General features: G+C 67.1%; 1 protein-coding gene across 1 annotated transcript; it reads left to right on the top strand.

Annotated features, from left to right (window-relative positions):
* Positions 1–482: 482 nt before the first annotated feature.
* On the top strand, positions 483–15,890 carry SCAF1 (SR-related CTD associated factor 1; the record flags this gene model as incomplete). The annotated part of the gene is made up of 12 exons (XM_075489638.1): positions 483–509; positions 594–740; positions 900–954; positions 1,102–1,202; positions 1,528–1,592; positions 1,704–1,807; positions 3,173–3,300; positions 3,719–6,797; positions 6,901–6,983; positions 8,398–8,685; positions 15,405–15,542; positions 15,644–15,890. Coding segments are annotated over exons 1-12 (4,462 nt in total), but the record flags the coding sequence as incomplete, so codon positions are not given.
* Between the last annotated feature and the right edge of the window lie 410 nt (positions 15,891–16,300).

Genomic DNA, 16,300 nt, shown 5'->3' with positions numbered 1-16,300 from the left:
TTGGAGCAGAAGGAGGTATTTGGGGTGTGAACGTGCGATTTGGGGTAAGAACGAGAGGATTTGGGACGTGGTGAGGTGATTTGGGCGGGAACGAGGGGATTTGGAGCGGGAATGGGGGATTTGGGGTGTGGTGAGATTATTGGGGGTGAGAATGGGGGAATTTGGGGAGGGAAAAGGGAATTTGGGGTGGGAAAATGGAATTTGGGGTAGTAACGAGCAAAAAAGTGTAATAGGGGGAGCAACACATAAATTGATGTGGGAAAAGAAATATTTGAGTCAAAAAAAGCAAAGAATGGGAAAAGTGGGGTCAGGGAGGCAGGGGTGGGAATTGGGGGGGTCTGGGGTACAAAAAGAGGGAATTAAGAAAGAAAAGGGTGAAAATAGAGCAGAAAAAGAGAAAATTGGGATAGAAAAGAGGAATTTCGGATAAGAACAGAAAACTTGGGGTAAGAAAGAGGAGAATTGGGACAGAAAAGAGCAGAATGGGAGCGAGAAGCAGAAGAATTGTGGTAGTCAAAGAGGAATTGGGGCAGAAAAGGGGGGGCTGTGGGGCAGAGGGGGGGTCCCCAGTGCCCCCTCTCTCCCCCCCCCAGGCCATCGCCGTCCCCATGGAGGAGGAGGAGAAGCCCCGGCCCCCGGGGGGGCGGGAGGACCCAGCGGGGCCCGGCGAGGAGGGGGGGGGTCCCGGCGGGGCCCCCCCCGAGCCCGAGGGCCCCCTGCGCCCCGGGCAGGTCCTCGTGGTAAGAGCAGGGGGGTTTGGGGGGGGGGCTGTGACCCCCCCCGATGGGGTTTGGGGGGGGGAGGGGGGGCTGTGACCCCCAATGGGGTTTTTGGGGGGCTGTGACCCTCCTGATGGGGTTTTGGGGGGGGGGGGTCTCCCCCTTTTTTTCTCCCCACAGAAGGCCCTGCAGCGCGTGGTGAGCGGCGGCTTCCCAGGCTGGGCCGGGGGCGAAGGTAGGGATGGATTTGGGGGGGGGGAGCGGGCTGTCCCCTCCCCGTGTCCCCCAGGGTGGGGCTGGCATGTCCCCAGGGGTCTGGCCCCCTGTCCCCGTGTCCCCTCGTGTCTCGGGGGGGGGTTGGGGGGGCCTGTTCTTGTGCCAGCGTCCCCTGCGTTGTCACACCCCGGTGGGTGTCACTCCCACGGTGCTGGCTCCGTCCCCACGTCCCCGTTGCTGCGTCCCTCGCTGTGTCCCCACGTCCCCGTCCCCACGTCCCCGTCCCCACGTCCCCGTCCCCACATCCCCGTCCCCACGTCCCTCGCCGTGTCCCCACGTCCCTGTCCCCACGTCCCTGTCCCCACGTCCCCGTCCCCACGTCCCCATTGCTGCGTCCCTCGCTGTGTCCCCACGTCCCCGTCCCCACGTCCCCGTCCCCACGTCCCCGTTGCTGCATCCCTCGCCGTGTCCCCACGTCCCCGTCCCCACGTCCCCGTTGCTGCGTCCCTCGCCGTGTCCCCACGTCCCCGTCCCCACGTCCCCGTCCCCGCGTCACCGTGCCGCCCTCACCCTGCCTCCCCCCCCCTCCCAGACGCCGCGACGAAGAGGATGGCCCGGCAGCGATGGTGCTGGGGACCCCGCGCCGAGGGTGGCCCGGTGAGTGGCTCCCTTTTCCTTCCCAGTACATCCCAGTACATCCCAGTACGGCTTCGGTACTGACCCGGAGAGGCACCCGCTGACCCGTTTTTGGTGGTTTTCTCCCCAAAGGCGTGGGAGGCGGCGGGCGGGCTGGCGGGCGCCCTGGACCAGCTCCAGCAGAGCTGCGTGGCCTCCCTGCGGGCGCAGCTCCTCCTGGGCACCGCTGCCGGGGGGTGAGCGCCGGACCCCTGGGGGGGGGGGGTGGGGGGGGGTCAGCCGGACCCCTGGGGGGTGGGGGGTCAGCCGGACCCCTGGGTCCCCTGGGGGGGGGGGTCAGCTGGACCCCTGGGGGGTTTTGGGGGGGTCAGCCAGACCCCTGGGTCCCCTGGGGGGGGATCAGCCAGATGCCTCGGTCCCCTGGGGGGGGGGATCAGCTGGACCCCTGGGTCCCCTGGGGGGGGGGGGTCAGCTGGACCCCTGGGGGGTTTTGGGGGGGTCAGCCAGACCCCTGGGTCCCCTGGGGGGGATCAGCCAGATGCCTCGGTTCCCTGGGGGGGGGGGGATCAGCTGGACACCTGGGTCCCCTGGGGGGGGATCAGCTGGACCCCTGGGGGGTTTTGGGGGGGTCAGCCAGACCCCTGGGTCCCCTGGGGGGGGATCAGCTGGACCCCTGGGGGGTTTTGGGGGGGTCAGCTGGACCCCTGGGTCCCCTGGGGGGTGGGGGGTGGGGGGTCAGCCGGACCCCTGGGTCCTCTGGGGGGGGTCAGCCAGATGCCTGGGTCCCCTGGGGGGGGGTTAGCTGGACATCTGGGTCCCCTGGGGGGTTTTGGGGGGGTCAGCCTGATGCCTGGGTCCCCTGGGGGGGGGGTCAGCCAGACCCCTGGGGGGTGTGGGGGGGTCAGCCCAACGCCTGGGTCCCCTGGGGGGTGGGGGTGGGGGGTCAGCTGGACTCGTGGGTTCCTTTTTGGGGGGGGGGGGGGAGGTAAGGTAGATGGTAGGGTGCTGTGGGGTGAGTTGGATGCGTGGGTGTTTTGGGGGGGGGGGGGGTCAGCCAGATGCCTGGGTTCCCTGGGAGGGGGGGAGGTGGACTCCTGGGGTCCCCTTGGGGGGGGGTCAGGGGGTCCCCTGGGAGGGTGGGGGGGGGAGCTGGATGCCTGGGTCCCCTTGGGGGGGGTCAGGGGGTCCCCTGAGGGGGGGGGGGGTGGGGAGCTGGATGCCTGGGTCCCCTTGGGGGGGGTCAGGGGGTCCCCTGAGGGGGGTGGGGTGGGGAGCTGGATGCCTGGGTCCCCGTGGGGGGGCAAGTGGGACACCTGGGTGCCCTTAGGGTGGGAGGGGGTGACCCAGACGCCTCGGTCCCCTTGGGGGGCGGGGGGGGCTGGATGCCTGGGTCCCCTGGGTAGGGGGGGAGGGGGTGAGCCGGACCCCCAGGTTCCCTTGTGGGGACAAGGAGGGGACAGAGGAACACCCAGATGGCTGGGTCCCCTCCCTGTGTGGGGCAGGGGAGAGGTCCCAGGTGCTGGGTGAGGGGGGGGGGGGTGGTGCCCGGACACCTGGGTGCCCCCCACCCCCCCCCCGACCCCCCTGCCCTGTCCCCGCAGCGGGGAGGGGGACGGGGAGGAAGAGGAGGTGGAGCTGGTGGCTGAGGTGCGAGTTGGGGACCTGGGGGACCTGGCCGCCGCCTCGGGGCTCCTGCGGCGCGAGAGGCCCTGGAGGGCCCCCAAAGGAGGTGGGGGGGGCGTTTGGGGGGGCACTTGGGGTGTTGGGGGGGGAGTTTGGGGGACTTGGGGGGTATTTGGGGGAGCCATTGGGAGAAATAGGGTGCTGGGGGGGCATTTGGGGGGGGTCACTGGGAAGGATACGGGGTACTGGGGGGAACATGGGGCGTTGGGGGGAGACGTGGGGTGCTGGGGGGGTACCTGGGGGGACACACAGGGTGCTGGGGGGGGGTCTCTGAGGGGACACAGGGGGTATTGGGGGGGTGTAGGTCCTTCTGAGGGTCCTGGGGGGGGTGAAGTAGGGTGCTGGGGGGACGTGGGGCATGAGGGGGTCCCTGGGGGGGGGGCATAGGGCTTTGGGGGGGGTGCAGGGTGCTGGCGGGTCCCGCTGGGGCCCCCCTGACCCCCCCCCCCCTCCGCCTCCCCCAGGCCGCCTCCCTGGCTCCTCAGCACGGCGCTGGCGAGCGCCCGGGGGTCCCCCGGCCCCCCCAGGACCCCCAGCCGGGACCCCCCCGGCCCTGCCGCTGCCCCACCGGACCCGTCGGGCCCCCCCCCCCAACGCCGGGCCGGCCCCGGCGCCCCCGGGGTCCTCGGGCAGCGGCACCGGGGGGTCCGGGGGGGCAACAGCAACAGCAGCAACAGCAGCGTCCCCAGGGCCCCCCGGCCCCCCGGGAGGAGCCGGCACGGACGCAGCCCCCCAGCAGCGCCCTGGAGAAGGCCGATTCTTCTTCCTCCTCTTCCTCCTCTTCTTCCTCCTCTTCCTCCTCCCGCTCTTCCTCCTCTTCGGCCTCGTCCTCCTCCTCCTCCTCGCAGCCCGGCCCCCCGCCCGCCGCCGCCGCCGCCTGCCGCCCTCGCTCGCCCGCCCTGGATATTTATGACCCCTTCCACCCCACCGACGAGGACAACCCCGGGGGGGACTTCGCCTACGGAGCCTCCTCGCCCGGCAAAGAGGCCGAAGGCCGGCAGGACCAGAAGTACGACCCCTTCGATCCCACCGGCTCCAACCCCAGCTCCTCCCGTAGCAGCCCGAGTCCCGACGAGGAAGAGGAAGAGGAGGAAGAGGAGGAGGAAGAAGAGGAGGAAGAAGAGGAGGAGGAGGAAGAGCCGGCCGGTCGTCCCGACGTCTCCCACAGCATCAGCCGCATTTCGGAGACTTTAGCCGGCATCTACGACGACAACAGCCTCAGCCAGGACTTCGAGAAGGAGCCCGAGCCGGGCCCCCCGGCCCCCCGCGCCCCCCAGAACCCCCCCGGCGCCGACTCCACGCTGCCGGAGGAGGAAGAAGAGGAAGAAGAAGAGGAAGATGAAACCTCGCAACCCCCCGAAGGAGCCGTTCCGGAACCGCGGCGTCGCGTCTTCGTGGTGGACCTGGCCACCAAGAGCCGGCCGGAGAGCGAAGCCCACCCCAAGCTGGAGGGGAAGGTGTCGTTGGAGGTGGTGGCCGCCGGCAACCCCAAAGCGCCGGCCCCCCCGTTACCCCCCCAGCCCCGCGGCACCAAAACCAACCGGCACCGGGGTCGGCGCGAGTGGGGTCTGACCGGCGGCGATTCGGAAATCGAGGAGGGGGAGATCGTGCAGCCCGAGGACGAGCGTTACAGCCCCCTCCGGCTCTTCCGCACCGGCGGCACCGGCGGCGGCACCGGCAGGGGACGGGCGGCCGAACCCCGGCCCCCCCGGCTACCGGAGGGCGACGATTTTCTCTCTCTCCACGCCGATTCGGACGAGGAGGGGGATTTCGGCGCCGACAGCCAACCGGACCCCCGTTGGAAAGGGGGGGGCTCCGACCTGCGCCGCAAGATCCTGAGCCAGCGCCGCCTGCGCGCCCCCCCCTCGCCCCGCTCCCCCTCCGCCGCCTCCCGCAAGAAACCCAAGCGCTCGCGGGAGCGAGGGGGGGCGGCTTGGGGGGGCAAGAAACCCCCCGAACCGCCCCCCAAACCCAAGGAGCGGCATCGGCGTCGCGGTTCCCGTTCCCGTTCTCGCCGGCGTTCTTGGTCGCGGGGTCGACGTTCTCGCTCTCGGGAAAAACGACGGAGCCGACGTTCGGGCAGCGGCGAGAGACCCCGGCGACCCCGGCACAAGGAGAAGCACCGCGGCGAGGGGAAGAAGAAGAAGAAGCAACGGTCGCGATCCCGGGAACGCCGGCCGTCCCGTCGACCCTCCCGCGAGGGAGCGGGGGACCCCAAAACGGAGAAGGGGGGGGAACAGGCGGCGCGGCGGCGGGAGGCGCGGGCGGTTGTGCCGCCTTCCGTCCAGGAGCTGAACGACGCCGATCTCTTCGCCATCAAACGGACCATCACCGTCAGCCGGCGGGAAGGCACGCCGGAGCCGGCCAAGCGAGAGGTTCTCTACGATTCCGAAGGGTTGAGCTTCGAAGGATTCTCCGACCGCGAACCCCCCGAGGCGCCGGCCCGGGGGGGTAAAGGAGAATCGCGCCCGGCGACGGAGAGCAAGAAGGAGAAGGAGCGGAAGCGCAGCCGGACGGAGGAGCGTCCCCCCGCCCGGGAGAAATACAAGAAAAAATTTAAGGAGACCCCCGGCCGCCCCCCGCCGCCTCCGCCGGAGCCGGCCAAGGGGGAGAAGGAGAAGACGGCACGCGGCGAGAGGGAGAAGGCGCCGCGGAAGAGCAAAGGGGGGGGCCACAAGGACGGGGAGGGGGTCCCCGCCAAGCCCCCCGCTTCCCGTAAGGTGAAGCTGCAGTCCAAGGTGGCCGTCCTCATCCGGGAGGGCGTCAGCTCCACCACGGCGGCGGGGAAGGAGAGCGGCGGATCCGGTTCCGGTGGTTCCATCGGGGTTAAGTTCAGCCGCGACGCCGAAAGCCGGGCGCCTTTTCTCAAACCCGAGGAGAAAGCGGCGGCCGAGGCCAAGGCGGGGGGCAAAGCCGAGCCCCCCAAGGAGACGGGGGTCAAGGTCAAGAAGGCCAAAGCCCCCAAGGTCAAGGCGGGGTTGAAGAAGCCCAAGGGGGCCGGCGGCAAAGCCAAGGCCGGCGGCGAGGCGAGGAAGAAGAGGAAGACCAAGCCCAAGGGCTCGCTCAAGAAGTCCAAGGCGGACAGTTGTAGCCAAGGGGCCGGCAGTTCCCCCCTCCGCTTGCCCCCCAAGGTCGAACCGACTTGGTCGGGCTCGGAGAAGTCGGGGGGCAGCCCCAAACCCCCCAGCCCGCCCCCCGGCAAGGCGACGGTGACGGCGGCGGCGGTGACGGTGACGCCGGCGGCCGAGCGGGAGCTGACGCCCGACTCGCAGACGGTCGACAGCAGTTGCAAGACCCCCGACGTCTCCTTCCTCCCCGAGGAGGGACCGGCGGGCGGCAGCGGTAACGGGGGGCCCCCCCCGGCGACGGCGGTGGCGGTAACGGGGGGTCCGGCCGGCGCGGATCCCCCCCGAGCCGAACCCGAAGCCGACAGCCGTTCGGAGGCGAAGGAAGAAGCGGGACGTCCCTTGGCACCCCCGCCGGCACCGGTGGCCTGGAACCTGCAGGGTGGCGTGGACTGCGCCACGAGCGGCGTGCTGGCACGTAGGTGGCACTCGGGGACGCGGGGGGGACGGGGGGGAGGGCGGGGTGGGGGCGTCCCTGTCCCCGTCCCCGGGGTGACGGGGCGTCTGGCTGTTCCCCGCAGTGACGGCGTTGCTGTTCAAGATGGAGGAGGCCAACCTGGCCAGCCGGGCCAAGGCGCAGGAGCTGATCCAGGCCACCAACCAGGTGGGGACGCGCGGGACGGGGGTGGCACTCGTCTGTCACCGCTGCTGGCACCCTCCCCTGGGCGGGGGGGGGGGGGGCAGCCACCCTGAGAAGGGACAGTCGCCCTGAGAAGGGACAGTCGCCCCAGGGGGGAGTGTGCCACCCCCAGAGGAGACGGCCACCCCCCTAAAGGGACAGCGTGCCTGGGGGGGGGACAGCCAGCTCCTTGAAGGGACAGCCACCCCCCTGAGAGGGGACTGCCACCCCCTAAAGGGACAGCATCCCCAGGGGGGGCACAGCCACCCCCCCCCCCCCCCCGAGAGGGGACAGCCACCCCCCCCCGAGAGGGGACAGCCACCCCCCTGAGAGGGGACTGCCACCCCCTAAAGGGACAGCATCCCCAGGGGGGGCACAGCCACCCCCCCGAGAGAGGATTGCCACCCCGTAAAGGGACAGCATCCCCATGGGGGGCACAGCCACCCCCACCGAGAGGGGACAGCCACCTCCTAAAGGGACAGCATCCCTAGGGGGGGCACAGCCACCCCCCCCGAGAGAGGATTGCCACCCCGTAAAGGGACAGCATCCCCATGGGGGGCACAGCCACCCCCACCGAGAGGGAACAGCCACCTCCTAAAGGGACAGCATCGCCATGGGGGGCACAGCCACCACCCTAAAGGGACAGCCACCCCCCCGAGAGGGGACTGCCACCCCCTAAAGGGACAGCATCCCCAGGGGGGGCACAGCCACCCCCCCGAGAGAGGACAGCCACCTCCTAAAGGGACAGCATCCCCATGGGGGGCACAGCCACCACCCTAAAGGGACAGCCACCCCCCCGAGAGGGGGCTGCCACCTCCTTAAAGGGACAGCATCCCTATGGGGGACACAGCCACCCCCCCGAGAGGGGACAGCCACCCCCTAAAGGGACAGCATCGCCATGGGGGGCACAGCCACCCCCCCGAGAGGGGACAGCCACCTCCTTAAAGGGACAGCATCCCCATGGGGGGCATGGCCACCCCCCCCAAGAGGGGACAGCCACCCCCTAAAGGGACAGCATCGCCATGGGGGGCACAGCCACCCCCAAAAAGGGACGTATATCCTGGGGGGGGGGGGACAGGCACGCCCCTGAGGGGACAGCCACCTCCTTAAAGGCACAGCATCCCCATGGGGGGCACAGTCCCTCCCAAGAGGGGACATATATCCTGGGGGGGGGTGACCCTTGTGACCCCAACAGGGGACAGGCACCCCCCCCCCCAAGGGACAGCCACCTCCCCAAGAGAGGGACGCCCCCTTCCCCCCGACATGCACCCCTGGGGCGGGCACCCCGATGTCTGGGCACCCCCCTCTCCCCCCACGTCCCATCCGTGAGGGGGCTGCGGACCCCCAGGGGTGGCCCCCCCACCCCACAGGACCCCCCCCCGCTCTCCCCCTCTTGCAGATCCTGAGCCACACCAAGGCGCCGGCCCCCCTGGGAGCCCCCCAGCCCCCCGCGCCCGCCGCCCACCCCCCGGCCCCCCACGCGCCCCCCCCGTACCTGCTGCACGGGGCCCTGCCGCTGGTGGGGTGCCCCTCGGCGCCCGCCACCCCCACGGGGCTGCCGGGGGTGGGGGGGCCGGCGGCAGCGGCCGGGGGGGTCCCCGCGCCCCTCTACGGCGCCTCGTCCAGCGCCGAGGCCGGCAAGAGGGACGGCAGCGTCAGCTCCGAGGGACGCGGGGACACCGACAAGGTCAGAGGGGACAAGGAGACGTGGGGGGTGCTGTGGGGACGGGGGGGGGACACGGGGTGTCCCGTGGGGACAGGGACGGGGGGGGACACGGGGTGTCCCGTGGGGATGGGGGACACGGGGTGGCCCGTGGGGACAGGGACGGGGGGGGACACAGGGTGTCCCATGGGGATGGGGGACACGGGGTGGCCCGTGGGGACGGGGACAGGGGGACATGGGTCATTCTCTGGGGACGGGGACAGGGGGACACGGGGTGGCCCGTGGGGACGGGGACAGGGGGACATGGGTCATTCTATGGGGACGGGGACAGGGGGACACGGGGTGTCCCGTGGGGACGGGGACAGGGGGACATGGGTCATTCTATGGGGACGGGGACAGGGGGACACGGGGTGTCCCGGGGGGACGGGGACAGGGGGACATGGGGTGTCCTGTGGGGATGGGGACAGGGGGACATGGGGTGTCCCGTGGGGACGGGGACAGGGGGACGTGGGGTGTGCCGTGGGGACAGGGACAGGGGGACATGGGTCATTCTATGGGGACAGGGACAGGGGGACGTGGGGTGTGCCGTGGGGACAGGGACAGGGGGACATGGGTCATTCTATGGGGACAGGGACAGGGGGACACGGGGTGTCCCGTGGGGACAGGGACAGGGGGACATGGGGTGTCCTGTGGGGACGGGGACAGGGGGACACGGGGTATTCTGTGGGGACAGGGACAGGGGGACACAGGGTGTCCCATGGGGACGGGGACAGGGGGACATGGGGTGTGCCGTGGGGACAGGGACAGGGGGACATGGGGTGTCCCATGGGGACGGGGACAGGGGGACATGGGTCATTCTATGGGGACGGGGACAGGGGGACACGGGGTGTCCCGTGGGGACAGGGACAGGGGGACATGGGGTGTCCCGTGGGGACGGGGAAAGGGGGACATGGGTCATTCTGTGGGGACAGGGACAGGGGGACACGGGGTGTCCCATGGGGATGGGGACAGGGGGACATGGGGTGTCCCATGGGGACGGGGACAGGGGGACATGGGTCATTCTATGGGGACAGGGACAGGGGGACACGGGGTGTCCCGTGGGGACAGGGACAGGGGGACATGGGGTGTCCTGTGGGGATGGGGACAGGGGGACACGGGGTATTCTGTGGGGACAGGGACAGGGGGACACAGGGTGTCCCATGGGGATGGGGACAGGGGGACATGGGGTGTGCCGTGGGGACAGGGACAGGGGGACATGGGGTGTCCCATGGGGACGGGGACAGGGGGACATGGGTCATTCTATGGGGATGGGGACAGGGGGACACGGGGTGTCCCGTGGGGATGGGGACAGGGGGACGTGGAGTGACCCACAGCGATGAGCAGTGGGGGGACATGGGGTGTCCCATGGTGATGAGGATCAGGGGGACACGGGGTGTCCCATGGGGGACATGGGGACAAGGGGACACGGGGTGTCATTTGGGGACAGGGACACACGGGGCGTCATCTGGGGACAAGGAAAGGGGGTTTTGGGGTGACCCACAGCGATGAGCAGTGGGGGGACACGGGACGTCGCATGGGGACGGGGGGACATGGGGTGTCCCGTGGGGATGGGGACAGGGACATTGGGTGTCCCATGGGAATGAGGACCAGGGGGACACGGGGTGTCCCGTGGGGATGGGGACACGGGGGACGTAGGGACGGGGGGGACGTGGGGTGGCTGATGGTGATGGGGACGTGTGTGATGGGGTCACATCACAGGGACCGGGGCGACACAGGGTGTCCCGCGAGCGGGGTGACGCGAGGTGGCGTGCGGGGACAGGGAAAGGGGGACACGGGGTGACACGTGGTGACGAACAGCGGGGGACACGGAGCGTCCTGGGGCGACAGGGACATAAGCGATGGCGGTGTCCCATGGGGACACGGGCCACGTGCGTGTGACGGGGCTGGGGTGACACAGGGTGGTCCGTGGTGACGAGGGTGGCTTGTGGCGATGGGGACGTGTGTGACGGGGTCACCCCACGGGGACCGGGGTGACATGCGGTGTCCCACGGGGCCGTGTGACGGGGTTGTCCCGTGGGAACCCGGGTGGCGTGAGGTGTCCCGTGGGGACACGGGGTGTCTCGTGAGGACCGGGGTGACCAACAATGTCCCCCAGTGACAGGACTGGGGGACGGTGACTTGTCCCCACAGGGACACGAGTGACAGGGTCATCCAGCGGGGATCGGAGAACACGGGGGTGTCCTGCGGTGACAGGGACACGTGACAGGGGTGTCCCCTGCCAGGGGGGAACACGGGGTGTCCTGCAGGACCGGTGTGGTGGGGACGCTTGTGACGGGCGTCCCAACGCGGGGACGCGTGTGACACAGGTGTTGCGCGGCGATGGCGACGGGGACAGGGTGACACGGGTGTTATGCGGTGGGGGCACGTGTGACAAGGGTGTCCCGAGGTGATGCTGGTGGGGGACGGCTGTGATGCAACGTCCTGCGGTGGTGGCACTGGGGACGCTGGTGACAGGGGTGTGCTCGGCTGGAGGTGACATTGGAGACGCCGGTGACGGGAACGGTTGTGATGTGTTGGTGGTGACGGGGACGTCCCATGGCCATGACGGGCAGGGAGGTGATGGGGGACGTCCCGTGATGGGGACATCCCATGGTGGTGACTGGGACAGCAGTGACAGGGACATCCTAGGCCAGCGACGGGGACATCGTATGTTGGTGATGGTTGTGGTGGTGATGGGGACAATCCCGTGGTGGCGATGACCGGGGTAGTGACAAGGACATCTTATGTCATCAACGGCCACGGTGGTGACAGAGATCTCCTACGTCAATGACAAGGACATCCCATGTTGGTGATGGTCATGGTGGTGACAGAGATGTCATGCGTCGATAACAAGGACGTCTCATGACAGTGGTGGCCATGGTGGTGATGGTCACGGTGGTGACAGGGACATCGCATGTCAATGACAAGGGCATCCCATGTCATTGATGGCCGTGGTGGTGACAGGGACATCCCATGTTGGTGGTGACCGTCATGGTGGTGATGGGGACATCCCACGTCAATGGCAAGGATGTCCCATGTCGGTGACGGTCATGGTGGTGACAAGGACATCCCACATCAATGACAAGGTCATCCCATGTCAGTGATGGTCACGGTGGTGACAGGGACATCCCATGGTGGTAATGACCGTGGTGGTGACAGGAACGTCCCACATCAATGACAAGGACGTCCCATGTTATTGATCACCGTGGTGGTGACAGGGACATCCCATGTCATTGACGGTCAGGGTCACGACAGGGACATCTCATGACAGTGATGGCCATGGTGGTGACGGGGACATGCCATGTCAGGGACAGCGCCGTCCCATGTGGGTGATGGCCATGGTGGTCATGGGGCCATCCCATGGTTGTTGCAGCCACGATGGTGACGGGGCCATCCCGTGGTGGTCATGGTGGTGATGGTCACAGTGGTGACAGAAGCATCCCATGTCATTGGTGGTCATGGTGGTGACAAGGCCACGTCACGTCAATGACAAGGCCGTCCCATGTCAGTGACGGTCACGGTGGTGCTGGGGACGTCCCGTGTCAATGACAAGGCCATCTCACATCAGTGATGGCCGTGGTGATGATGAGGTCATCCCATGGTTGATACGGGCGTGATGGTGACAGAGCCGTCCCATGTCAGTGATGGTCATGGTGGTGACGGGGACGTCCCATGGTGGTGATGACCGTGGTGGTGACAGGAACGTCCCACATCAATGACAAGGACGTCCCATGTTATTGATCACCGTGGTGGTGACAGGGACATCCCGTGTCATTGACGGTCAGGGTCGTGACAGGGACATCTCGTGACAGTGATGGCCATGGTGGTGACGGGGACATGCCATGTCAGGGACAGCGCCGTCCCATGTGGGTGATGGCCATGGTGGTCATGGGGCCATCCCATGGTTGTTGCAGCCACGATGGTGACGGGGCCATCCCGTGGTGGTCATGGTGGTGATGGTCACAGTGGTGACAGAAGCATCCCATGTCATTGGTGGTCATGGTGGTGACAAGGCCATGTCACGTCAATGACAAGGCCGTCCCATGTCAGTGACGGTCACGGTAGTGCTGGGGACATCCCGTGTCAATGACAAGGCCATCTCACGTCAGTGATGGCCGTGGTGATGATGAGGTCATCCCATGGTTGATACGGGCATGATGGTGACAGGGCCATCCCATGTCAGTGATGGTCATGGTGGTGACGGGGACGTCCCACGTCAGTGACTGACAAGGACATCCCATGTCATTGCTGGCCTTGGTGGTGACAGGGACATCCCATGGTGGTGATGGTCATGGTGGTGACAAGGCCATCCCACATCAATGACAAGGCCATCCCATGTCAATGGTGGTCATGGTGGTGACGGGACCACCCCATGTCACTGATGGTCATGGTGGTGACGGGGACATCCCACGTCAATGACAAGGCCATCCCATGTTGGTGACAGTCATGGTGGTGACAGGGATGTCCCGCATCGATGACAAGGACATCCCATGTCATTGATGGCCTTGGTGGTGACAGGGACGTCCCATGGTGGGGATGGCCATGGTGGTGACAGGGATGTCCCACGTCAATGACAAGGCCATCCCATGTTGGTGACGGTCATGGTGGTGATGGCTCCATCCCACCTTGGTGATGGCCATGGTGTTGATGGGGCCATGCTATGTCATTGATGGCCATGGTGGTGATGGGGACATCCCACATCAATGACAAAGCCATCCCACCTCGGTGACGATCACGGTGGCGACGCCACCACCCCACGTCACTTCTGACCGTGTTGTGAGGGGCCCATCCCGTGCTTCTCACGGCCACCACGGTGCCGGCTCCGTCCCACCTTGGTGATGGTCATGGTGGTGACAAGGACATCCCATGGCATTGATGGTCATGGTGGTGACAAGGACATTCCATGTTGGTGGTGGTCATGGTGGTGACAGGAACGTCCCACATCGATGACAAGGACATCCCATGTCATTGATGGCCTTGGTGGTGACAGGGACGTCCCATGGTGGGGATGGCCATGGTGGTGACAGGGATGTCCCATGTCAATGACAAGGCCATCCCATGTTGGTGACGGTCATGGTGGTGATGACTCCATCCCACCTTGGTGACGGCCATGGTGTTGATGGGGACATCCCATGTCAATGACGGGGACATCCCATGTCGGTGACAAGGCTATCCCATGTCATTGATGGCCGTGGTGGTGATGGGGACATCCCACATCAATGACAAAGCCATCCCACCTCGGTGACGATCACGGTGACGACGCCACCACCCCACGTCACCTCTGACCGTGGTGTGAGGGGCCCATCCCGTGCTTCTCACGGCCACCATGGTGCTGGCTCTGTCCCACCTCGGTGACGGTCATGGTGGTGACAGGGCCACCCCATGGCATTGATGGTCACGGTGGTGACAAGGCCATCCCATGTTGGTGACGGTCATGGTGGTGATGGCTCCATCCCACCTCGGTGACGGTCATGGTGGTGACAGGGCCACCCCATGGCATTGATGGTCATGGTGGTGACAAGGCCATCCCATGTTGGTGACGGTCATGGTGGTGATGGCTCCATCCCACCTCGGTGACGGTCATGGTGGTGACAGGGCCACCCCATGGCATTGATGGTCATGGTGGTGACAAGGACATCCCATGTTGGTGACGGTCATGGTGGTGACAGGGATGTCCCACATCGATGACAAGGACATCCCATGTCATTGATGGCCTTGGTGGTGACAGGGACATCCCATGGTGGGGATGGCCATGGTGGTGACAGGGATGTCCCACGTCAATGACAAGGCCATCCCATGTTGGTGACGGTCATGGTGGTGATGGGGACATCCCACCTTGGTGATGGCCATGGTGTTGATGGGGCCATGCTATGTCATTGATGGCCATGGTGGTGACAGGAACGTCCCACATCGATGACAAGGACATCCCATGTCATTGATGGCCTTGGTGGTGACAGGGACATCCCATGGTGGGGATGGCCGTGGTGGTGACGGGGACATCCCACATCAATGACAAAGCCATCCCACCTCGGTGACGATCACGGTGACGACGCCACCACCCCACGTCACCTCTGACCGTGGTGTGACAGGACCATCCCGTGCTTCTCACGGCCACCATGGTGCCGGCTCTGTCCCACCTCGGTGACGGCCATGGTGGTGACAGGGCCACCCCATGGCATTGATGGTCATGGTGGTGACAAGGCCATCCCATGTTGGTGATGGTCATGGTGGTGACAGGGATGTCCCACATCGATGACAAGGACTTCCCATGTCATTGATGGCCTTGGTGGTGACAGGGACGTCCCATAGTGGGGATGGCCATGGGTGGTGACGAGGACATCCCACATCAATGACAAAGCCATCCCACGTCGGTGACGGTCATGGTGGTGATGGGGACATCCCATGTCGGTGACAAGGCCATCCCCATGTCATTGATGGCCGTGGTGGTGACGGGGACATCCCACATCAATGACAAAGCCATCCCACCTCGGTGACGATCACGGTGACGACGCCACCCACCCCACGTCACCTCTGACCGTGGTGTGACGGGCCCATCCCGTGCTTCTCACGGCCACCACGGCGCCGGCTCCGTCCCACCTCCCCCAGCCCCCCCCCCACCCCCCTCCGTCCCCTAACGCCCCGCATGTCCCCACGTCCCCGCGATGTCCCCGCCATGTCCCCACCTCCCCGTGTTGTCCCCGCAGTACCTGAAGAAGCTGCACACGCAGGAGCGGGCGGTGGAGGAGGTCAAGTTGGCCATCAAACCCTACTACCAGAAGAAGGAGATCACCAAGGACGAGTACAAGGACATCCTCCGCAAAGCCGTCCACAAGTACCCGCCCCTCACCTCGCGGGGGGGGTGCGGGGGGGTTGGGACACCTTGGGGACCCCCCCCCTTAAATTTCGGGGTGTCCCCCCCCCCCAAAAAAAAAAGATCTGCCACAGCCGGAGCGGGGAGATCAACCCGGTCAAGGTCAACAACCTGGTGCGGGCCTACGTCCAACGCTACAAGTACTTCCGGAAGCATGGCCGCCGCGGGGGCGGGGGGGGGGCCGGCGGCGAGGAGCCCCTGGGGGGGGCCGGGGGGACCCCCCAAAGATTTAGGGGGGTCCCTGGACAAAGCCCCCCTCCCTATGCCCCCCCTTTAAACCAACACCCCACACCCCCCCCCCCTTCCCCCACGCCGCCTTGTAAATATGGGGGGGGGGGGGGGGGGGGGGGGGAAGGGCGGTGCCCCCCCCCCCCCCCAAAAAAAAAATATTTGGTTTTACTTATTTAGCATGGTCTTTTTGGAGAACACCCCCCCCCCCGCCCCTAAATGGTCCCCCCCACCCCCCCCCCCCGGTGCCCCCCCCCGGGTGCCCCCCCTGTACCCCCAAACCCTCCATAAACTGCCTTTAGCCACGCGGCTGCCGCTCCGGTCTTTTTTTGGGGGGGGGGGGGGGGGGACGGACACTGGGACACCCCTAAATTTGGGGGGGGGGGGGGGGGGCGACATGACAACACCGCCGCCTTTTATTGGAGGGGGCACTGAGCCCCTTAATTGGGGGGGGGGGGGCGATTTGGGGGGGGGGGGGCAGGGGGGGTGACTCCTGGGAGG

This window comes from Mycteria americana, unplaced genomic scaffold (assembly GCF_035582795.1).
Source record: "Mycteria americana isolate JAX WOST 10 ecotype Jacksonville Zoo and Gardens unplaced genomic scaffold, USCA_MyAme_1.0 Scaffold_245, whole genome shotgun sequence".
Taxonomy (NCBI): Eukaryota; Metazoa; Chordata; class Aves; order Ciconiiformes; family Ciconiidae; genus Mycteria; species Mycteria americana.
Note: the sequence above shows the minus strand (reverse complement) of the source record. Positions and strands in the feature narration are given on the sequence as shown.